At 32.7% G+C, this 25174-nt stretch overlaps 1 protein-coding gene across 10 annotated transcripts in view; it reads right to left on the reverse strand.

Annotated features, from left to right (window-relative positions):
- The window catches only part of LOC111629993 (H(+)/Cl(-) exchange transporter 3-like), an 83412-nt gene that overhangs the window by 41719 nt on the left and 16519 nt on the right, over positions 1–25174 (reverse strand). The window contains exons 1-2 of one of the 10 annotated variants that reach the window (XM_023373975.1): positions 10037–10179; positions 9317–9410 (exon numbers count right to left, since the gene is read on the reverse strand). The exons of 4 other annotated variants lie outside the window; for them this stretch is intronic. In XM_023373975.1, coding sequence (XP_023229743.1) covers positions 9317–9359 — 43 coding nt within the window. In that variant the 5' untranslated portion in view covers positions 9360–9410; positions 10037–10179. Of the gene's footprint in view, positions 1–1425; positions 1610–9165; positions 9223–9316; positions 9506–10036; positions 10180–16273; positions 16419–16458; positions 16574–25174 lie in introns of those variants that run through there. 5 more of the 10 variants (XM_023373979.1, XM_023373977.1, XM_023373976.1 and 2 more) reach the window with 5 other exon arrangements.

The raw sequence follows: 25174 nt of genomic DNA on the forward strand, positions 1-25174 counted from the left end.
CTGGTCTTCGTTCATAGTTATTCTAAAGACGAATCGCTGCTTGAGAAAGGTCCTAGGGAAAGAACTGAAAACGTTCGCAGTACATTTTACGATTATTTAATACCGGTTATTGGTTTTAGTAAGTGATATTTTTATATTAATCCGGTATTTGAAGATTCTTTATCTATAGTTTTGTTTGTCTCGTGTATATGATTTAAAATATCACGCCAAATGACAGCCAAGAAAATATTATTAAATTTTGATATGTGCTTCATAAGAGACTTAGCTTCTAACTTTGTATTGTTAGATTGTGTGTCAATTTCTGGTATTTCTTTTAATACCTAAAAGATTTTGTCATATCCTTCACACAAAAAGTCAATAGCGCCAGCCCGAGCTGATCATCGAATATTAGAAATATCTTTTATAACTTTTCCTGATGACTGAAATACGGGAGATAATTTTCTCCATCTAAAAGTAGATGAAGAAAAAAAACCTAGATCTGTAATATACTATTGTTTCTATTTTCTTAAGGGGGCCCCATCTTGGTCCTGGCCCAGGGCCCATCACGTTCTAAAGATGGCACTGTGCTTGTATGAATGAAGTAGGCCAATTTCAATACAAGTAAATGTAAAATGTAATACAATACAATATAAAATATCTGAAATTTAATTTCAGATATTTTACATGCAAAAAGTGTTTGGACTACTTGATGCACAATAGTAAATTGTTAAAAATAATTAAATCCTGTGAAAAATATATCTGAGCTCAACAGTGACTAAAGAATGTGGGTGACCTTTGCTTTCTTTAAGTCATTATTTTTCATATTGTCTGTTACTAGGCATTTTGTTAATATTCCAGAACACATTTTTAAATGAAATTGCTTATTTATTAAGTTACAAGGATTCCAAAAATAAAGTGTCATCACAAAGTATTATTTTAACTACTACAGTTAAAAAAAATATTTTTTAGGACTTCATATTCAATTGTGGGCACAGAGTTGATTAGGAATGCCCTCATTTTGGGGTTTCACAATGTGATAACCATATCAGTGAGGTCACAGAACTTAGAATGATATAAGTGTTAAACAATCATTACAATTTAGTTCTTTTTGTATCTAGATAATAGTTTCTAATTGAAGTTTAAAACTGAAAACTTGATAGGCCATACAACCAATATCAAACAATTTACTCAAGTCCAGGCAGATATTGATTCCATTCTCCTATTTTATAAAAAATACGAAACATAGTACTTTATGTAAATTTATGAATTTAAATACCAGATTTTATTACAAATTTCTACACATTCATTTATTAATTTTGACAGATTCAATTGCCTTAAATGCTTGATACAAATAATAAGTTACAAACAATAATCATCATCACATTTGCTAACAACACAGAGTTTATGGTTAAATTATTTAACAACTGAAAGTTAGATTAAACTTACTACTTTTGTCAGACAAGTTTTCTAATTAATTGTTTAATGTCAATCAGTTCTTACAGCATCATTCAATACTCAAAGTGGAATTTTTTTTTCTTCAATTACAACAGTTTTTTCTACAAATTTTGGAACAATCTCGTTGTTTTAGCAATATAAACTTATTTTTATATGAGAAAAAATGCATCATCAGTAACAATTTTCAATATTTTAATATATTAATGCTGAACTATGGATGACTGGATTTTTTCATATTTTAATTAAAGGAGAGCTGTTTAATCATTACATGACAAATATTAACCTGAAGCAGACCTCGAGTGAGGCCGAAAACATTCGTTTCATGAATTTTAAACGTTACCGGACATAAACGTGTTCATTAACACCAGTAATTATGTTGGAAGATATTGTCATTTAAAGTATCTAAACACTTACAAAAGCTGGAGAAGAGTTGATCAAAAACACTGCGAACTACTCGTATCTACTCTAGTACATTAAAATTTAATGAAAGCATAAGTTACAAAAAACTGTTTTGTAACTTACTCAATGTAAAAAAATGGATCTCTCACCTGATGAAGGCCCCTAAAAGTGGCTGAAAACATTTGTTCTTGCATTAAATTTTAATGTGCTGGAGTATGTACAAGTGAGGTGCACTATTTTTTCATTTAAAGTATGACATAACAAGTTCTTAACCTAATTATTCTACAATGAAAACTTCATAAATTTGTAAAACTTAACATCATGCCGATAAATCAACCTAATAACTGCTAGTGTTTAGCATTGCAATCGAGGTAAACTTAACCATTTTTTTTCTCTGGGTAACGAACATTTTAATTAGTATCAATGTGATTGTTCTGTCTTTAATATAAATTACCAAACGATCACCTAAATATCGGGCTATAATTAAATGATTAAATTTATTCCAATCATATAATTATAGCCCGATATTTAGGCGATTGTTTGGTAATTTATTATATACTATTCGGGCTTTGAGTTGTTGTTATTTGTCTTTAATATACAAAGTAGAATACATATACATACATATATCAAAGGATTACCGAACATCTTCAATTTTACAGTAAAATTACTATTCTTGCACAATTTGGTGAATTCCATTTTTTATGCATTTCTGTTAATTGGACATTTTTTTCACTATAGCAACACCCCAAGTAAAATGGGAGATTTTTTTTATTGGTAACAGCATAACCTTAAAATTAGGATTCAGAAATGTCTGTCCAACCAATTATGCTGGCAATCCAGTTGCATTTCCACTTCCAATATTACAATTTTTTTTCACTTTGCACTTCCAGTTTTAGTTCCGATCCGCATTAGTGACCAGCTTTGCATTTAGGTCAAGTGTGAATGAAGCGTGACATTATCTTTTCTTGCATGTTTACTGTTTATGATAATTTACAGCTTATCCATCTATTATATATTCATAAAAATAATTACTTATTTAATACACAACAGCAAACTGTTTTAAAAAATTAAATGTACTGGAAAACACAGTATATAAAAGATCAACAGTGATTACAAAATGTGAATGACCTTTGCTTTCTTTTAGGCTGTGTACACACTAGCATTTTTAAATGTGCGTTTTAAAGAACCAAGAGTTCTGCATAGGCATATACACTCAAATGCGTGCTTTTGGCCAAGCGCGCGTCAAACGCACGTTTATAGATTTTTCTTAAAACACGCGTTTTGCGGGCATCAGCCGAGCACTTTGAGATATAGGTGCTGCCATGTTACTGTACATTCGATCGCGCATTTTCGGGTAGAGTGGACGTACGTTGGCCGAAATGGAGAACGATCATTTCGATACTGATCTATTTATTGATGAAATCTAAAAGAGACTAACCACTGTCAAAGGATTTTATAGATATTTTAAAAGAATTAAAAAACTTGGGTTTATTTTGTCTTAATTTTGGATACAACGTTGCAAACATTCCATGTGTCAGTCTATCTCATAATATTGGGTGCACCCAAAATTCTCTTTGCCTCCGCCATCGTCTTTTATAGTGACGATGGAGGAGGGGCACACAAGCAATTACTTTCACGTCCTTTTCCAAACTGAGCCAGTGCATATGCTCCACTAAATGGCCAAGCTAACGCATGTTTAACGCAATGCAAAATGCCTAGTGTGTACACAGCCTAAATCACATTATTTAGTCACATCCTCTGCTACTATGTATTTTGTTAACACTCCGAAATACATTTTTAGAGCCATAATTTACAGTTATATGAAGAAGTTTCATTATATACAGTATATATAAACATCCCAAAGTCTAAACCAAACGATCACCATAATTAATTGGACCATTTTTTTCCTAAAATTAATAATTAGAAATTAAGTAATTTGGTACTAGAGGTAAATGTTAGGTGCCTTCTTTTATTAAAATTAATAATTTTCATTATGCAAGTAACAATATTTAGCAGATTAAAGGAAAAATGTAGCTCATGACAGGAAAACTATGAATAAATAGCAAAGTAATGATGGGAATAGGAAATCTTACAGTGATGTAGGTTTTGATAAGGAAATAAAAATATGTGTATCATTCTATTACCTACAAGTAAAATACACTTTCAAGGACAAAGAATAAATAAATAAATCAAGAGGTAGATAAGGAAATGAGAATTTCTGACTATACTACCAAAATGTTGAATATTTTTTTTTTTTTTATAACAACAGTTACAAAAGGCTAATTAAAAAAGACATCATACCCAATAATTGTAGACAGGGCAATAGCACTTAATAAATAATTGTATATATTGAAAACTCCTTAACAAGATCATTCATACAGGAATATAAATGGTATTAATCACAGATACCTATAAGCAAGCTAACTTTTTTACAATAAATAAGCACTACATTTTTATCAAAAATAAAAATCTGTGTGGATAATATCATTGAAAAATATATATAGAAAATAATTTTCTGCAACTGTACAATGAAAGGGATGGATAACTCTGCTAATCCTAATATTGCTAGACTCGTGTCAAATGTTTGCTAAAATACAAAGAAACTGACAAGTTTTTATGCAGTTTAGGAAAAGAAGTTATCATGATATATAACAGGAATGACTAAACCTTGTCATGACAGAAGCCATGTACAGTTTCAATAGAGCTGCATTCTTATTGAAACTGTATTTTACAAAAGTTTTGTTTATAACTTATACAGGAGTCACAATAAGTCTAGAAGAGTTTGGCCACCATTCATACGTAACAATGCATACCCAAAATAGTCTCAAAAATATGCATCTTTTTTTAGCTTTTAAATTCCACAAAGAATATATTTTCAATTTTAAACAACTGTTGTAGACACTATCAAATCAATGACTTTGCAGAATTACTGGAATAATAAATTACCATTTCTTTACAATTTGTATAGAAATGTATTAATGGCATTGTTTAAAGTAAACACTGATCTTGATTTTGAAAAATGTTTTAAGTTATCTACTGAACTTAAAATAATATAAAAACAATTTACACAAATATAGTAATTTCAATCTGAAGTCTTCATTTTTCTTGTTTACATCTATCTCAATGCAATATGCTATTTTTATTTAAGATAGCAAATATAATAAAGAGTTAACACAAATTAAAAAATAAACTGAATCCATTATAAAAAAAACACTGTCATTTATTTGCTATTTGTAAACAAAACTGGAATTTAAATGGTCTAAAGAACACATACAAATATCCAATATATTTGTTGTTAACTTTTCTTAGTCTTATTTGACAGTCTTTATAACAAAATATATTGATTTATTAATAAAAATCAGGGCTGTGGAGTCGGAGTCGTGGAGTTTTGGTGTTTTAGCCGGAGTCGGAGTCGGTAGATTTTTATGCGACTCTACAGCCCTGGCAGGGCTGTGGAGTCGGAGTCGTGGAGTTTTGGTGTTTTAGCCGGAGTCGGAGTCGTCAAAAAATCCGTCGACTCTGACTCCCGTTTACTTACCAACTTGTTATGTATATGAAACGGAGTCGGAGGCTAAGGAAAATTCAGAGTCGGTAGATTTTTATGCGACTCCACAGCCCTGATAAAAATATTAACAAATAATGTGCTGTTGCAATATTAAAATAGCTAGTAAATAAAATGGTATTCATTTAAAATAATGCCGAAATTCCATTGGGCTAGTTTAAGGCATTTCGGTATTTGGTTGGTGTCTAGCTATATTATGTATAGGGTCTAGCAATGTTGTTTGTATATATTTAAAATAAATTTATTATTGTCGTCTGATAGGACTATAGAATATCAATATTTAGATAATTAAGTATTCTTTGTAAACTAGATTTTAGTAAATATAAATTAACACAAATTCATACTTCAAAGAAGTTTTTGAAAAATAAACTGCACCATCGAAGATTTTCTCAATCAGAAAAGAAGGAAATCAATCGTGACGAATCCATGTGAAAGAAAACCATCCGCAACATAAATCAACTTTCGTAGAAAATTAAACGTGCTCTTACCACTTAAAATATGAATTAATGAAAGTTGAAGTTCAGACAAGCAACATTTCACAAAGAGGAAATAATGTAAAAATTAGAAATAAGCCTATGTCCAAATAATTCAAAACATGACAAAATATGCATAGAAATTGGATACAAATAAAAAATAAAGAAAAGACACCTTTTTATATCTAACAAAATAATAAACAGAATATTATTCCATTTTATTATTATTTATATTGTTACTAATTCATGTAACTTAATATTGTAGGGTATATCACAAATTTGAGACCATTAATAATTTATTTAATAACTGCCGAAATGCATATTAGTACAATGGTCATAGATGTATTATATGCTAGTTAGTAAATTATTAATGGTCTTGAGTGTGTAATATCTCCTTCATTAAGTTATATAAATCAGTAACAATATAAATATCAATCAAATTAACAGGGTTAAAAGCAGTATTAAAATAGTTAATAAAATTAGATTCAACTTGGTTATTATTTATGTTCAATTCAGTTAAGTTACTCTCTGTTCTAGTAACTTAGACTGGGGTTGAAAAACTTATGCACAACAGAAGAATTCACCCAACACTCAATACGTTTATTTTCCATTGTACAGTATTGACAAAATATAATTATTAATTTTCTAACGCTCTTCTGAACTTTTCGATATAAAATATTCAAAAGTTATTCTAACAAAATAACATGAAAATTGCCTAATTTAATTTCTGTTCATTTATTTTTATTCACCTGAGATCGGCAGATATGAAAGCTGTCAAAAGTACTAGCATAAAAATTTTAAATGTTTTATTTTATTAAATTCATTAACACTGATAAACAGAGTTATTTACTACATATAATCTTTCCAATGTCTAGTGTAACAAAACCTCTATGTTATTTATTTATTATGCTTATAATTAACATGGTTTATCAATTTTCCTAATTTATTCAAATTAAAGTGTTGATACAGTTTTATTTTCCTTAAAAAATAACTGCCTGAATTGAATCTTTGGCATGTACACATTTTTTTAAAAAGTTAATTATGTCTACTGACCACATACACACAAAACTCACAACCCTTGGTTTATAAGAATTCTCTCAATGGAATGGGGCAATGTATTAACATAAAAATATACACCACAGCTTCGTAATTCCAGCAACACAATTTAAAAGCTCAAAGAACATTCTTGGTCTATCCCTAAGACCTTTATCGGGTAGAAGTTCTAAATGGAATGTTCAAAGAAGAATTCAAACATAAAATGAAAAGATGGCACACAAGTACACTATGTTTGGAAGACCATTTAATAGCTAGAATTGTAATTGCTTGCCAGGCCCTCGATATTTGCTTTCTGTCTTTGTTGTTAATATAATTAACATACATACTGTTGGCCTTAAAAATCTCCCGGACTTCCAGATCTCTAATCCCTTCTCCCATAGGGATATTATTAATAACAATGTTTAATTGTTAGTGTATTAACACTTTCACATTGTCAGCTGATAGAGTGGTGGAACTCTTTCCATTGTTGACGTCATATCGATGTTTGCTCACCCTCTTCATTAGGGAGTGCTTTCGTTTTCATATTTTAATTCTGCCTTCTTTGAACATTCATTTTTAAAATGACTTTTACCCGACGAAGGTCTTAAGAGTCAACAAAAATGTTTGTAGAGGTTTTAAATTGTGTTGCCGACTTATCCGAGGCCACAGTGCGTTTACACCTCGGTTTATAAGTTTATATTAATAAAACCGACAAATGCACTCGACATCAAATCAGTACAATTAACGACATCTTTCGACATTAATTTAGTTTAATCCGAACGTATGCAAGTGTCTGTATTATATACGTTCATAAATATGAATTTCTGCTTTTACTTTTTATATATTTATCTAAAACAATGACTATACAAATGCAAAATACTTCTCTATTTCAAGCTACAATTTAAACAATTATAAAATATAGTTTCAAAATACTTTAGATTAACACTGTATGGATCAATATCAATATATGTAATAAAACAGTTCATTTTGAAATCTATATTGGTTTAAACTTATCTAAATTGTTTCTAAACATCTTTGAAACATTGCAAGTATTATTAATAATATAAATGTGGAAATTATAATTCCCAATATTCTTGCCTAATACAGTAGAGCCTCGAAAACTTGGCCTAATGTGGACCGAAGGGTGGCCGAGTTTGTGAAAATGCCGGGTTATCGGGAATGGGGTTAAAAAAACTAAGTATGAGTATTTCATTAGAAAATACTGTACTGTATTTGTATGTATTGTTTACTTGAGAATACAACAGAGAATAAACTGCCCAAATACCCTTAAACAAAGGAAAAGTACGACCTTTATGAAGGCATAGAGCCTTTACTACATGAAAATGAAAATTAATGAATACACTGTACAGTAATTTACCTGATAAGACAGACCCCAGAAAAATACTTTATGAGGCATAAAGCTGTCTATAATGAAAATTAATTAACTAAGAATTTTTTTGCCCTGCCAGGGTGTGGCCGAGTTATCAAGGCTCTACTGTATTTAACAATTTAACAGTCTGCTAAATGAATTCGTAATAAATGTCCATCACGTAGAGAGATGGTAAGATTTATATTCACACAACAGTCGTTATGATAAAATTGCAGTCCCCTGCACGATATTCGCCCCAAAGTTTTCGCGTCGGGCCACTTAATCCTGCGGACAGAGTCTACGGCTCTTAACCGCCTCATTTTTACCTTATAATGGTAGAGACCTGCATAATTAACCAACTTTTAACGAATTAGCTTCATATAAAACGAGAGAGATGACGAATTCTGTTAAATTATCAATAAAAAGCGTCACACAGCAGCATTTATACTTTAACCACATGAAACTTTCAAGCTAAAACTTGAGAATGGAAGAGTAAAACAAGAATTCATCGACTTCTATTATCATCAGTTGGTGGCCTTGACACGCAGTTCACACGTCCGAAACAATAATCCCGATTTCGTCTAAGAAAAAGAACGTAGAAGCGTCTAAAATAATCATTTATATTTACAAAATAAAACTAAATTATTATAAAAAACGAGTTAATTTTAGTCGCTCTCTACGTATACGCATTTATATATCTGAATGACCTAAAAATCACTTCTACCAGAAATTAAATATTTATATAAACATTACATAAACGTCATTAGTTATTTATAGTGTTAATTTACGCATCCAAATTCTCTTCAATTGCTTTTTAATTACGTTTAAATTACTAATGAAATCGACAAAATATTTCAAAATATGTCATTTCCGGTAGAAATATACACAATTACCCTTTAACGGCTTATAAAGGATATTACGTAAATAAAAACACTTAAAATCTTTTCCACGTTAATTCTTTGTATAAAAATAATAATAATAAAATATTCTAAAGGCATAAATTATTTAAATTATTTTAAAAAATTAATTAAACTAAAAACCTACCGTCGAGTTCCTCCATCTTAAATCGGAAGTACGAAAGCGTCATCTCGTGACGGTTTTGTGAAGCTCTGTCTACGAAACCGTCGGTGTGTCGGTCCTAATGTTTATTAATTATCTGCATTTATTGATATCGGGAGGAAATTATATATGTCTATGTAATTTGATATCGTTATCTGCTTCGTCACATTAAACGATATTTGGGTTTCAAAATTATATTTACCCTGGTGAAACGGGCGTAATTTTTATCTCTTCGTTACGATTTTTGGATCGTCTTAGCGATAAAAACCCGACTTATGCCCCTCAAAAATTAATATTCAGCAAAATTTTCCGATCGTAATTACAATTGACAATGCGGAATCGCGCCAAGCTTCCGTCTATAGGGTTCCGAGTTCGATTTCCTATCGTTAACTATTCTATTATCGCTTCCTCTCGGTTTATTCTCTTGATTTAAGTTTAAAATAAGCGATTTTCCTAACAAAAAGACTACATTTATTGGTAAATTGCTGTCGGATTTAGGTGCCAGCAGCAAAGTAAGCCAGCCAACGACGTATGAAACGAAATACGTTATTGGTTCGCTGGCTTACTCTAATTATTTTCCACCCCGATGAATCCATTTATTACCACAATGGCCACGAAATTTTCAATTAATATCTTTAAAATTACTTAATCTAAAAAAACAAAATGGGAGAATTGAATGTAAGCGCAACGGATTTTAGTACTTACAAGTGGCAGGAGCTATCGATTTATTTATATTGCAGGTAAGCGGAATGGAAAAGTAATCCCACGAACGAGTGTATTGACGTTGTAAAATGTAACTAATGGAAGGAATATCGAGATATAAAGTCAATACAAGTTGCTACTAAAACGAACTTTGTACCTATGTAGTACTTTGTTTTACTCGACGGCAATTCGATCGTAATAAGGATATTATTCTTTCTAATTTTTTAAACGGTAAGACAAGAGAAAAAAATCTGCTAGTTAATTAAAGAAAAAAAGTGCTTATTCGGTAGCTTAAACCGAAACGTGTTACGTCTAAGTAATTTATAGTGTTTGCGTGTGTGTCGTGTGTTTTAATATGGAGAAAGATTCCGAGAAAATATAAAATCGACCGATAAGACGAAGAAAAACTTAGCTTTTAAATGAATAAACGTGTTTACTTTGTCAGAAAAATCCATAAAAATGTATTTGCTTTGAACAGACAAATATTCATCTGATCGTTTGTTAAAAGCACAGAACAAGGACTTTATCAATTAACCTTATGACAAGCAAACATCCTTCAAGGAATAAACTACTTCGATTCATTATTTATTTTCGATTATAGGGACTTTCGTTCTGAGGGACCCGAAATCGAATCCGGATCCCTCCTCCGGCCACCTGTCGAACCCACATTTGGGTACGATTTAAAAAAAGACCTCTTTGTGACTACAAGGCGAAGAGTAAGATACAATGGAAAAATGAATTTTAATGATAAACGCCTATATATAATCGGATTAATAGAGTAATATAATATAATAATATTAATCTCTATTAAACTCATTATATATAATACATAGATATTTTGATTTGCATATACATATATTTACAAGTATAATATACAGATATTTTGTATTATTTAATAACTGTGTATATACAGGCTTATATATTATGTATAAGTGAGAATCTGCGGGTATAATTGTTTGCTCTCTTCAAATACCCTTTGATATGAAACTTACCTAGTGTTATCAGTAGAGTCGTGCCGGTCACCTTTCGGGGGAAAATTTTTTAATTGAAATAACGTAACTTCCGGTTTGCGTCGGAAGTTCTTACATACTTAATCGGAATCTCCTGTCCCTAAGGTTTCCATATTTGGAAACGTATATACCTATCTAACTCCGTTCTCGAGATTAAGCAAAGACAGACGAACGGATGGACGGACAACAATGCGAATTTATAGGTTTACAATTTTTTTTTTCAAATTGCAGTCCAATAACACTGTATTAAAACTGTATCGGTGGTATTAAAACAGCAGTCGAACGTTAATAGAATCATACGGGCTGGCCCAAAAATCGGTTAACCGTGTCCGTTGGGCTGGCGAAACGCATTATCGCGTGAAGTTAATCACGCGAACACGTCGGAGCTTACACGTATCAGGCTATAAAGTCATAAATTATCGTCATCGACTTACGAGTATAAATGTCAATTTATAACATCTTAAAAATTGCCGTGACGTTATTATTGATTAATTTAATGACCTTGCTTCAATTGAACAAACAATTATTTAGTCTACGACACAGACAACTTGCGACTGCGTGGAATAAGATACACTTACGTTAAAAACAATTTCGTTGCCACTTGCCTTAAGTGTAAGCTGTGTGGTGTGACGCCTTACAATTTCGGAAAGCTTACGAATTGTCCGAAATATAAAGATAATTACGTAACAATGGCGATCGAAACAACTTTACTTTTTTCCTTTAAAACTTAAAAAAATTCGCTAGGATAAATGGAACGTAGGGTCGAGTCCATCACGAACGGTGTAAGTTACTATAGGATTAATGGTATAAAATCGTGGATGATCTGGCTCCCTCCCTGGATGGCTTACTGTGAGAAACTGGCCTCTATTCTAACATGTGAAGAAACCCACGAAAAGTCGAGGAAAATTCCACTCGGGAGGGCCTTCTAAGAGAAACTCTTCTCTATTTAGGTAACACACGAGCGAAGAATCCCGGAAAATCCCACGTGGCCAGTCAGTCCATCGACCGGTCACCATCGTTTAGTGGTTTTCTCCGCTCGATCACCCATGGCCTACCACAGTCTGCCACTCGACCCGCAAAAAATCGGCCAGGCAAGATAATACAAAGAAAATCGAGTTCCGTGTCCACCTTCCTATTCCTAAAGGACGTAGAACGAACTGAACTCGAACCTAAATTTTACTAGAATGCTAAGATAATTAAATCTTAAATCGTAAAATAAATTCCATTTATATTTGGTCGTCCACAGTAGAATACTTTGTGCTAGATGAAAGTCGAGACCAGACACGGAAAGGCCCCGTAAACTATATAAGAATTTCCGGTCTGGACATTGAAATACACGTGATTAGAAGTACAGACAACACGTGACTACGTGCTGCGAGAAATGGCGGACAGTCCAATTAATTCCGTATCATCTCGATACCGTATCGCAAGTATCGGTGTGAAATATATATCCGGGATGTAATAAATTTTAATTTTTTAGCGGATTAAAATTATATTTATTACAAAATAAATTTTAGAAAATATGTATTTCCTGTGGCGTGACAGTTCTATGCGGCAATTTACAATTGGAAACTCTGTAATAGCAGATGATTTTGCACGCTAGTGATAAGAATTTATATGGAAGATTGTAACAGAACTTCACCTAGGGTGGCCCAAAAATCAATTAACCGATTTGTACGAATTTGGACACGGACACGAATGACTAAAAACGTGTTTTTCTTTCGTAAAATTCATGGAAGCGCGATTAAAATATTTTAAGTATTCGAGTAAGACGTCGATTTCGTCTTTACGGTAGTTAACTAATTTATGGACCACCCCGTAAAGACAAAAACTAACGTCATATTCGAAGATTTTTGCATTATTTTAAATGTGCTGTCGTTAATTTTACGACAGAAAAACGCGTTCTAAACTCGGTTTACCGATTTTAGGGGCAAAAATGGTTTTGTCTTTCTACATAAATGCCTAATTTAGTAGAGAAAAATGCACTTTTTCAGAAATTTCGCGTAAAATTAACCGAAAAATATTTCTAGCGCGTGTAACTAAAGAAAATCCAGCAACGAGTTGTGTAACTTTCTCGGCAGCAAAATTTAAAACTGCGTTTGGCGCCATCTGTTACGATATTTTAACTAAAAAACTTTTTATATAAATAATTATTTTAAAATGACAAAAAGCTTTGTTTTGAGGATTGAGACGATTTTTATACAAAAAGAAAAAAATAGTAAATGCCAATAACCAGTAAAATCGTCATTAAATCCCGACCCGTCTGGAGATACTACACGTGATTCTCATCTATCTCCCCACCCCCTCGACCTTTAACCACCAAAATTTAACAACATCGACCCCTCTAATACGCAAACCTCCCAGCAAAATTTCAGAAATTTTCGACAAAAGACACGGCAGTTATTAAGCTTTAAACAGGGTGTTACACATACACACGCGTCCATACATACAGAAACCGAATTCTTTTGCATTTCTCGACGTTTCAAGGTCCCGAGTCCAAAAATGTAAAAATTTTGGGAGTCATTTTTTGACAGATCGCCATACTTTCGTTCTGTTTATGTTGAAACACTTAGGAACACGTCAACCGAACCGTTTATCTACAAATACTAACGACAAATAAGGGGGGGAGAGAAATCGTATAAATTAGGGAAATTTTCGATAAATAACGAATTATTTTATTAATTTTGCAGGTTAAAATGAAGGGTAAACACGTAAAAATCGAAACGAAAAACGAATTAACTCGAACGTTTTTATCTGTGTTTACTTTCGTTCCTAATCTAAAATTCGCGACGATATCAAACAGATATTTTAAATTAAATTTATTAAATAAATAAACGAAAATTTATCTTTTAATTATAAATTGTATACATTTATTGTGATTTTATTTCGTAAAAAATAATATACAGTATACAGTACAGTATATATTTCGGTTAACCGACTTTCGAGCCACATCCGTACTTCTGCGTGTTTATGCGGATGACTGAATCTACTCGGGTGGTCCAAAATTCGCTTAACAACCGATAAATTCTAAGAAAAATTCACAAATAAATCGATGGTTTCTGCGGGAAAAATCGAAAGTTAATTTTAAAAAAACGATCCAAAATTAACATTGGAAACAAGAAAAACGCTATTGAATTCGAAAATCGTGGTCGGAAATGACGAAAAATTTCGTTTTCGCTTATTAATAAGCGGTGTAATTCGGTTACGGTTTTCGTTACTGGCATTTCCAAACTGAATTTTAAATCGGCGGAGAGAGTTACGAGGGATTTTTTAAAAAGAATTTTACAATTAATAGTGTTCAAAATCCGAATAAAATTATAAAATATCGATTATACGGTCCGTTAAAGAAGAGGAAGTTGACGAAACGATTGACAATTAACGTTCCTAGAACTTCTAACGTACGGAATTAACGATTGAAACGAATTATAAGGGTGGCCCGGAAGTCGGTTAACCGACTTTTCGTATGGCCAACAACGCGCAGTCGTTCCGGATACATCTCGGTTAACTGACTTTTGTTCCGCCCGGTATTTTGATAGATTTCGGAGTGTCCCTACCATTAAAAAATTGTTTTTTTTTTTTCCCTGTATGTATGGATGTTTGTATGGGAGGGAGCACTCTATTTAAAGCTTAATAATTGCAGTGTCTTTTGTCGAAAATTTCTGAAATTTTGCTGGGAAGTTTGCGTATTAGAGGGGTCGATGCTATCAAATTTTGGTGGTTAAAGGTCGAGAGGGTGAAGAGATAGAGAAGAGTCACGTGTAATATCTCGAGAGTGATCGGACTTAATGACGATTTTACTGGTTATTAGCATTTACAATTATTTATTTTTTTTTTATAAAACTCATCCCTACTCTCAAAATTAACTTTTTTTGTCATTTATAACGATTAAAAATATAAAAAGTTTTAAAATAAAGTATGGTAACAGATGGCGCCATCAAAATTTTAAATGTTACCGGGAAAGTTAAGCAACTCGTTGTTCTCGTAAGGAACCTCATTTCTTAAGAAATAATTCGAAAATCTTGCATGTTGGTAACTGTTTTTTGTAAGGTTTCCTGTTTCCGGTTCGAGTGGAATTACGAAATAATTTTTTTTTCGAATTATTATTATTGTTTTAGACATTTGGTTTATATTCCCTTGTTACAAAATACAGGTAACAAATTCACGATCGACTCTCGGAATAAATTACGTTTCGTAATTCACCCATAACTTTACTTTTTCGTTTACTGCGGTTCTTTTACTGTTTATAAACATAATTTCGTACGGATCTGTCCTCAAAATACTTCATATAGTCACCCCCAGGGGTCGATAAGGCGTTCGGATCGTTAAAAAATTACGAGTGCAATGGGTTATGTATATAGAATAAAAGCTGAGAAACCCTCCAAGGATTGGTCGTTCAAGTCTGGGGACCCCCCGATTTAGTCTCTACAATGTTATCGATCGAATCGGGGGTGGGCCAAACGTGGCACGCCGACACTTTTATCAATTCGACTTATTCTAGTCCACGTTCGCGTGCAAGACCCCCGAACACGCGCTTACGGAACACCACCGAGTCATTTAAGTTGGTATTAAATTAAAGCTAATTCATAACTGTCAGTTACTTAATTATTAAGAAATAATGGATTTTCTCTAATCTAAATGCTTCGTGTAAAGTAAATATTAATTTTATATTAATAGAATTCAAGGACGATAAGTATTACTTTCAAATTCGTCCTTTACAGTAATATAGTACAGTACAAGATACAGTAAAACCTGTGTAAACCGAATATTTTTCCGTTTTGGACAGGTTTTATCGCGTTAAGTTACCGTATTTAAATATAAGGAACTAATTACTTACAAATGAGTTTTAAAAACACTCTACACGTTATAAAGAAACCGGAAATTTGGCTAAAAAAATTAATTTCACCCGAATTTTTCGAGTTAAAGCGCCGTTTCCACGTACAAAACTCAAATTTTACATCTTTGTTTACGCAGCTTGACGGGTCGTGCCGTTTAAAATGCATTGTTTAAAACACTTAAAGGCGACTCTGCCTCAATAAACGGTACTAGAACGTGGGATAAGACGCCCCTTTTAAAGTAGAATCAATAACCTGACACCGATAACCACCGGATCGTACAGTAGACCATCTTTAAAAACTAAACTTAGGAGACCTTTTCTAAGCTCTAACGCAGCAAAACGCAAAGGATATAAAATATTTTGGGGGATTGCCAAGCCTTAGGACCGTTTACTTACCTTAAATAAGGCCTTTCGCCCGATATTTTAAGGAAGAAATCCAAGTATATCCTACGATTCGGACGAGTCACGCACCGATACAGTGGCAACGTCACCACGTTACGTCGATGGAAGCGCTACTTTCCAGCCTACTTCTTCGTACATATTTTATGCCGTTTATTAAGCATTAATATGGCCTTACTTACGTTAAATTTAACGGAATATTCCACCTTTTGCTCGATATTTTAACGAGAGAACGAAGTATTGATATATAGGAATAAAGTGAGTCACGCACGGATACACTAGTAACGTCACGTCATTACTTGGATACCAGCGCTACTTTTCCTCCTACCGAGTTAACCTGTTTACTGTACTTTATCCCCTTCTAATTACGTCATTTTTTATTTCGTTTAAGTTTAATTAATTATAATTTAAAAAGTTAAATGACGTGTTAAGCTCCTAATATCGAAAATCGATAAACTGGGCAAACTCGATTAAAATATTAGGAAAAAAATGTTAAAAAACGATTTTTAAAACTAAAAACTACTTAATTTAATTATATAAAGTCGAAATATTTTAATTTTAAATTAAATAAACCGTTTAATAAGCGTGTATTGGATAGGTCCCTCGATATAGCGAATTTAGCTCGGTCTTTCGACAGTTCGAAATTCATTTTTTAGAGTTATTTCTCGAAATATTTGGGAGGAAAATCATTTTGTTTTCGTTTTTCATCCATTTTTTCCTTAATTCTTTCTTGTAAAACCGGTCAAATATTTACTTTTATAACGAAAAAATTGCTTGTTTTAGCACTCCGTCTGTGTGTCTGTTCGATAAATATTTCAAAGACTATTTGAAATCAAATCGATAAACTGAAAAACACTTCCATATAACGTTCCCCCGAAAGCGAGTTGTATATATTATTTAATTTAAAAAAATAATAATAAGTACTGTAAATTAAATTAATTTACGAATTTTTGGTAGATTAAAATTTGAATAAACATTGGAATTTCTTATTAATTTTTTCTTTTAAATTAAATTTTAATCAAATGTTTACTTACATTTTTTAATGAAAATTCGAGTTTCTAAATGGCTTCTCGCTCATTAATCGTAGAAATGTCCGAATTAAATTGTATTTTTTTTAATTAAAAATTAAATTATAAACGTTTTTCTCGTACAGTTTAATTAACTTTTAACCATTTTTCATACGAAATATTTTCTTCTAGATATAAAGAGTCGAAGACAAGAACAGACAAACAGACGCGACTTAAATGCTAATTTGCTCCAAATTCGAGCAAATTAAACACGGATAATTCGAAATTCCTAATACGCTTTCGTCAAGAAAGTTATGCAAGCCGATCCATAATTCAGTTAACCGATATACATGTATTAAGAAAGTTAAGCGACTTTTAGACCACCCCTGTGTAATTGCTGTAGCTAAATTTTATTTTCCGGCCATTATTTCCTCTCGGGTTGCAGGAACTACCGTAAATAATACCAACATAAACCCTATTTTTTGACAGGATTTTATTAATTTTAAAGGATTCTGAATAGGATTTTTCGCTAAAATAAAGTACGAGCTGATAAATTTAGAGATTTTTTTTTCCTGCCAGGAAACCAGAGTTAAAACAGACAATTCCTTTTTAAACCGTTGGTTGGGGTGGTCACTTCCTTTATCTTGAACATTACTTTCGATTAGGAAGTAATCTACTCCGTCGAAAATAGAAACTCGTTGTTAAATTGCCACGGAATTTCATTTCTTTATCGATTTTATCTCAATAGAATCTTACAAAAATGATTCCTCGTCTAAACGTAATTTCGAATTAAACTTAGCGGAAAATTTCCTTCCATTAAGCGCGGGATTTTACGTCTATTATTTAACTTTTTTTCGAAATTTCGGGTGTTTTCTTACAGATGAACCTTCGAAAAACTTCGATTTAGCGAAGGAAAGTCGTTAAACCGAATTAAAGCCGTTAAAAGCCCTCTCGTAATGAGAATAGGCTAATTATGGTCTATTATGTAGCCACGTATTAAGATATTAGCATATCCCATAGGGAATACGGGTTCGAATTCTTCATATCTCCATAGTTTATGACGAGCAGTAAAGATTGGGGGTATCCTTTGCCTACACTAGTGGCATGTGTCTCCCGTTATTTATTAAACATTATCCCTTTTATAACGAATTCTCTGACGTTTTACTGAAGTTCGTATCAGACTTTCATCGTTTTCGGTAGAAACTTTCGACTTTTAAACAAAAATTATACGAAAAACAAGAAAAAAATTTATATACATTTACACGGAATCAATATAAATATTTATCGAATAAAAATAAGTAAAATGCGTGACAGTATGTTTATGGTAGTAAATGATTCATAGGGAGAATTCAAATGTATAGGTACAAGTTATAATCGATTTGACTTCACGGATCAGCACTTTGGCCTCATAAATTGCACACTTTAATGTCACATTTATAGCTGAATATTAGTGAAATAAAAATAGAAATAACTAATTGACGTTCCAGATTACGAACCTCGAGTAAAACTGGTCTGGACAGCGAATTAACGGGCGTTAAAGCTCTTGAGAAAATTACAAAAATTCATTTTTTTATAAGAATTTAAATTAAAATATTCTGTGAATAAACAGTAAAATAATTTTTTAATATATATAAAAGCAAATAAAAGTATTTAGAGTCGTAAATATCAATTACAAAACTTTTTGTGTGAAGTTTGCAATGAGGTGCTTCACACGGAGCCCGTGTTCAAAAACCTGACGATTTAATGATGTTTTCATTCATTAAATAAAAAATAATAATTTTTATTATAAAATGAAAGTGAAGAAATGAATGATAAATTATTTTTATATCGAGATAATTGATTTTAATGCACAGTTAAAGACAAACTTTTTTTTTGGAAATATCGTTTACGAAGTCTTTGNTGCGTATTGGCACTGGTCCCAATGACGTAACGAGGTGTTCTAGTGACGTAAAACTGTTTAGGCCGATGCGGAAACCTCTGGACCATACATTGCTGCATTTCATTGTTAGTTTCGAACGTTTGGCCTCCCAAAATTGCACGATTGATAATCCGGTGAGGGATCCAGATTAAAAAATGGATGTTGCACAAGTCAAAATATAAGATTTCCGAAAAAGGTATCACATTTTTTCTTATAAGAAAGTAAAAGTAAATGATTATTCTCTCTGTCTTTATTTATTTATGTAATTTTCGACTCTTTTCGCCTCGTGGGCATTAATAGGGCCTTTTTTTCACACACCCATTACAATGGCCGAATGTGTAAAATCACCAAACACAGGTCGGTCGGTGGTACTGTACGTTATCTTAAGGCAAAAGGAGCAATTGTCCGAGCCCCCACCAACAAAGAACCCAAACCAATCTTTTATAAGAAAATATTTCCCCCGAAGAAAAATGTCTGAAGTCAACACTGTACGTGGGGTCCCTAATTCAACTTCGCTCGGGCCCTCGAAGAGCATAACACCTAAATATGGGCCAGTTTCCCATAGAAAGTCCTCCCGGGAGTCATCTTCCTCTTGGTAAATTGCTCACGTGTTATATTGCCGGATACCAAGGGTTCCTTAAGATATGTATTTCGAGTACCAATATCGACACCAGCGCTACTTTTCCTCCTACCGAGTTAACCTGTTTACTGTACTTTATCCCCTTCTAATTACGTCATTTTTTATTTCGTTTAAGTTTAATTAATTATAATTTAAAAAGTTAAATGACGTGTTAAGCTCCTAATATCGAAAATCGATAAACTGGGCAAACTCGATTAAAATATTAGGAAAAAAAATGTTAAAAATCGATTTTTAAAACTAAAAACTACTTAATTTAATTATATAAAGTCGAAATATTTTAATTTTAAATTAAATAAACCGTTTAATAAGCGTGTATTGGATAGGTCCCTCGATATAGCGAATTTAGCTCGGTCTTTCGACAGTTCGAAATTCATTTTTTAGAGTTNAGGCTCTACTGTATTTAACAATTTAACAGTCTGCTAAATGAATTCGTAATAAATGTCCATCACGTAGAGAGATGGTAAGATTTATATTCACACAACAGTCGTTATGATAAAATTGCAGTCCCCTGCACGATATTCGCCCCAAAGTTTTCGCGTCGGGCCACTTAATCCTGCGGACAGAGTCTACGGCTCTTAACCGCCTCATTTTTACCTTATAATGGTAGAGACCTGCATAATTAACCAACTTTTAACGAATTAGCTTCATATAAAACGAGAGAGATGACGAATTCTGTTAAATTATCAATAAAAAGCGTCACACAGCAGCATTTATACTTTAACCACATGAAACTTTCAAGCTAAAACTTGAGAATGGAAGAGTAAAACAAGAATTCATCGACTTCTATTATCATCAGTTGGTGGCCTTGACACGCAGTTCACACGTCCGAAACAATAATCCCGATTTCGTCTAAGAAAAAGAACGTAGAAGCGTCTAAAATAATCATTTATATTTACAAAATAAAACTAAATTATTATAAAAAACGAGTTAATTTTAGTCGCTCTCTACGTATACGCATTTATATATCTGAATGACCTAAAAATCACTTCTACCAGAAATTAAATATTTATATAAACATTACATAAACGTCATTAGTTATTTATAGTGTTAATTTACGCATCCAAATTCTCTTCAATTGCTTTTTAATTACGTTTAAATTACTAATGAAATCGACAAAATATTTCAAAATATGTCATTTCCGGTAGAAATATACACAATTACCCTTTAACGGCTTATAAAGGATATTACGTAAATAAAAACACTTAAAATCTTTTCCACGTTAATTCTTTGTATAAAAATAATAATAATAAAATATTCTAAAGGCATAAATTATTTAAATTATTTTAAAAAATTAATTAAACTAAAAACCTACCGTCGAGTTCCTCCATCTTAAATCGGAAGTACGAAAGCGTCATCTCGTGACGGTTTTGTGAAGCTCTGTCTACGAAACCGTCGGTGTGTCGGTCCTAATGTTTATTAATTATCTGCATTTATTGATATCGGGAGGAAATTATATATGTCTATGTAATTTGATATCGTTATCTGCTTCGTCACATTAAACGATATTTGGGTTTCAAAATTATATTTACCCTGGTGAAACGGGCGTAATTTTTATCTCTTCGTTACGATTTTTGGATCGTCTTAGCGATAAAAACCCGACTTATGCCCCTCAAAAATTAATATTCAGCAAAATTTTCCGATCGTAATTACAATTGACAATGCGGAATCGCGCCAAGCTTCCGTCTATAGGGTTCCGAGTTCGATTTCCTATCGTTAACTATTCTATTATCGCTTCCTCTCGGTTTATTCTCTTGATTTAAGTTTAAAATAAGCGATTTTCCTAACAAAAAGACTACATTTATTGGTAAATTGCTGTCGGATTTAGGTGCCAGCAGCAAAGTAAGCCAGCCAACGACGTATGAAACGAAATACGTTATTGGTTCGCTGGCTTACTCTAATTATTTTCCACCCCGATGAATCCATTTATTACCACAATGGCCACGAAATTTTCAATTAATATCTTTAAAATTACTTAATCTAAAAAAACAAAATGGGAGAATTGAATGTAAGCGCAACGGATTTTAGTACTTACAAGTGGCAGGAACTATCGATTTATTTATATTGCAGGTAAGCGGAATGGAAAAGTAATCCTACGAACGAGTGTATTGACGTTGTAAAATGTAACTAATGGAAGGAATATCGAGATATAAAGTCAATACAAAAGTTGCTACTAAAACGAACTTTGTACCTATGTAGTACTTTGTTTTACTCGACGGCAATTCGATCGTAATAAGGATATTATTCTTTCTAATTTTTTAAACGGTAAGACAAGAGAAAAAAATCTGCTAGTTAATTAAAGAAAAAAAGTGCTTATTCGGTAGCTTAAACCGAAACGTGTTACGTCTAAGTAATTTATAGTGTTTGCGTGTGTGTCGTGTGTTTTAATATGGAGAAAGATTCCGAGAAAATATAAAATCGACCGATAAGACGAAGAAAAACTTAGCTTTTAAATGAATAAACGTGTTTACTTTGTCAGAAAAATCCATAAAAATGTATTTGCTTTGAACAGACAAATATTCATCTGATCGTTTGTTAAAAGCACAGAATAAGGACTTTATCAATTAACCTTATGACAAGCAAACATCCTTCAAGGAATAAACTACTTCGATTCATTATTTATTTTCGATTATAGGGACTTTCGTTCTGAGGGACCCGAAATCGAATCCGGATCCCTCCTCCGGCCACCCGTCGAACCCACGTTTGGGTACGATTTAAAAAAAGACCTCTTTGTGACTACAAGGCGAAGAGTAAGATACAATGGAAAAATGAATTTTAATGATAAACGCCTATATATAATCGGATTAATAGAGTAATATAATATAATAATATTAATCTCTATTAAACTCATTATATATAATACATAGATATTTTGATTTGCATATACATATATTTACAAGTATAATATACAGATATTTTGTATTATTTAATAACTGTGTATATACAGGCTTATATATTATGTATAAGTGAGAATCTGCGGGTATAATTGTTTGCTCTCTTCAAATACCCTTTGATATGAAACTTACCTAGTGTTATCAGTAGAGTCGTGCCGGTCACCTTTCGGGGGAAAATTTTTTAATTGAAATAACGTAACTTCCGGTTTGCGTCGGAAGTTCTTACATACTTAATCGGAATCTCCTGTCCCTAAGGTTTCCATATTTGGAAACGTATATACCTATCTAACTCCGTTCTCGAGATTAAGCAAAGACAGACGAACGGATGGACGGACAACAATGCGAATTTATAGGTTTACAATTTTTTTTTTCAAATTGCAGTCCAATAACACTGTATTAAAACTGTATCGGTGGTATTAAAACAGCAGTCGAACGTTAATAGAATCATACGGGCTGGCCCAAAAATCGGTTAACCGTGTCCGTTGGGCTGGCGAAACGCATTATCGCGTGAAGTTAATCACGCGAACACGTCGGAGCTTACACGTATCAGGCTATAAAGTCATAAATTATCGTCATCGACTTACGAGTATAAATGTCAATTTATAACATCTTAAAAATTGCCGTGACGTTATTATTGATTAATTTAATGACCTTGCTTCAATTGAACAAACAATTATTTAGTCTACGACACAGACAACTTGCGACTGCGTGGAATAAAATACACTTACGTTAAAAACAATTTCGTTGCCACTTGCCTTAAGTGTAAGCTGTGTGGTGTGACGCCTTACAATTTCGGAAAGCTTACGAATTGTCCGAAATATAAAGATAATTACGTAACAATGGCGATCGAAACAACTTTACTTTTTTCCTTTAAAACTTAAAAAAATTCGCTAGGATAAATGGAACGTAGGGTCGAGTCCATCACGAACGGTGTAAGTTACTATAGGATTAATGGTATAAAATCGTGGATGATCTGGCTCCCTCCCTGGATGGCTTACTGTGAGAAACTGGCCTCTATTCTAACATGTGAAGAAACCCACGAAAAGTCGAGGAAAATTCCACTCGGGAGGGCCTTCTAAGAGAAACTCTTCTCTATTTAGGTAACACACGAGCGAAGAATCCCGGAAAATCCCACGTGGCCAGTCAGTCCATCGACCGGTCACCATCGTTTAGTGGTTTTCTCCGCTCGATCACCCATGGCCTACCACAGTCTGCCACTCGACCCGCAAAAAATCGGCCAGGCAAGATAATACAAAGAAAATCGAGTTCCGTGTCCACCTTCCTATTCCTAAAGGACGTAGAACGAACTGAACTCGAACCTAAATTTTACTAGAATGCTAAGATAATTAAATCTTAAATCGTAAAATAAATTCCATTTATATTTGGTCGTCCACAGTAGAATACTTTGTGCTAGATGAAAGTCGAGACCAGACACGGAAAGGCCCCGTAAACTATATAAGAATTTCCGGTCTGGACATTGAAATACACGTGATTAGAAGTACAGACAACACGTGACTACGTGCTGCGAGAAATGGCGGACAGTCCAATTAATTCCGTATCATCTCGATACCGTATCGCAAGTATCGGTGTGAAATATATATCCGGGATGTAATAAATTTTAATTTTTTAGCGGATTAAAATTATATTTATTACAAAATAAATTTTAGAAAATATGTATTTCCTGTGGCGTGACAGTTCTATGCGGCAATTTACAATTGGAAACTCTGTAATAGCAGATGATTTTGCACGCTAGTGATAAGAATTTATATGGAAGATTGTAACAGAACTTCACCTAGGGTGGCCCAAAAATCAATTAACCGATTTGTACGAATTTGGACACGGACACGAATGACTAAAAACGTGTTTTTCTTTCGTAAAATTCATGGAAGCGCGATTAAAATATTTTAAGTATTCGAGTAAGACGTCGATTTCGTCTTTACGGTAGTTAACTAATTTATGGACCATCCCGTAAAGACAAAAACTAACGTCATATTCGAAGATTTTTGCATTATTTTAAATGTGCTGTCGTTAATTTTACGACAGAAAAACGCGTTCTAAACTCGGTTTACCGATTTTAGGGGCAAAAATGGTTTTGTCTTTCTACATAAATGCCTAATTTAGTAGAGAAAAATGCACTTTTTCAGAAATTTCGCGTAAAATTAACCGAAAAATATTTCTAGCGCGTGTAACTAAAGAAAATCCAGCAACGAGTTGTGTAACTTTCTCGGCAGCAAAATTTAAAACTGCGTTTGGCGCCATCTGTTACGATATTTTAACTAAAAAACTTTTTATATAAATAATTATTTTAAAATGACAAAAAGCTTTGTTTTGAGGATTGAGACGATTTTTATACAAAAAGAAAAAAATAGTAAATGCCAATAACCAGTAAAATCGTCATTAAATCCCGACCCGTCTGGAGATACTACACGTGATTCTCATCTA

Source organism: Centruroides sculpturatus, unplaced genomic scaffold (genome assembly GCF_000671375.1).
Source record: "Centruroides sculpturatus isolate CEXI.00-Female unplaced genomic scaffold, Cexi_2.0 scaffold656, whole genome shotgun sequence".
NCBI lineage: Eukaryota > Metazoa > Arthropoda > Arachnida > Scorpiones > Buthidae > Centruroides > Centruroides sculpturatus.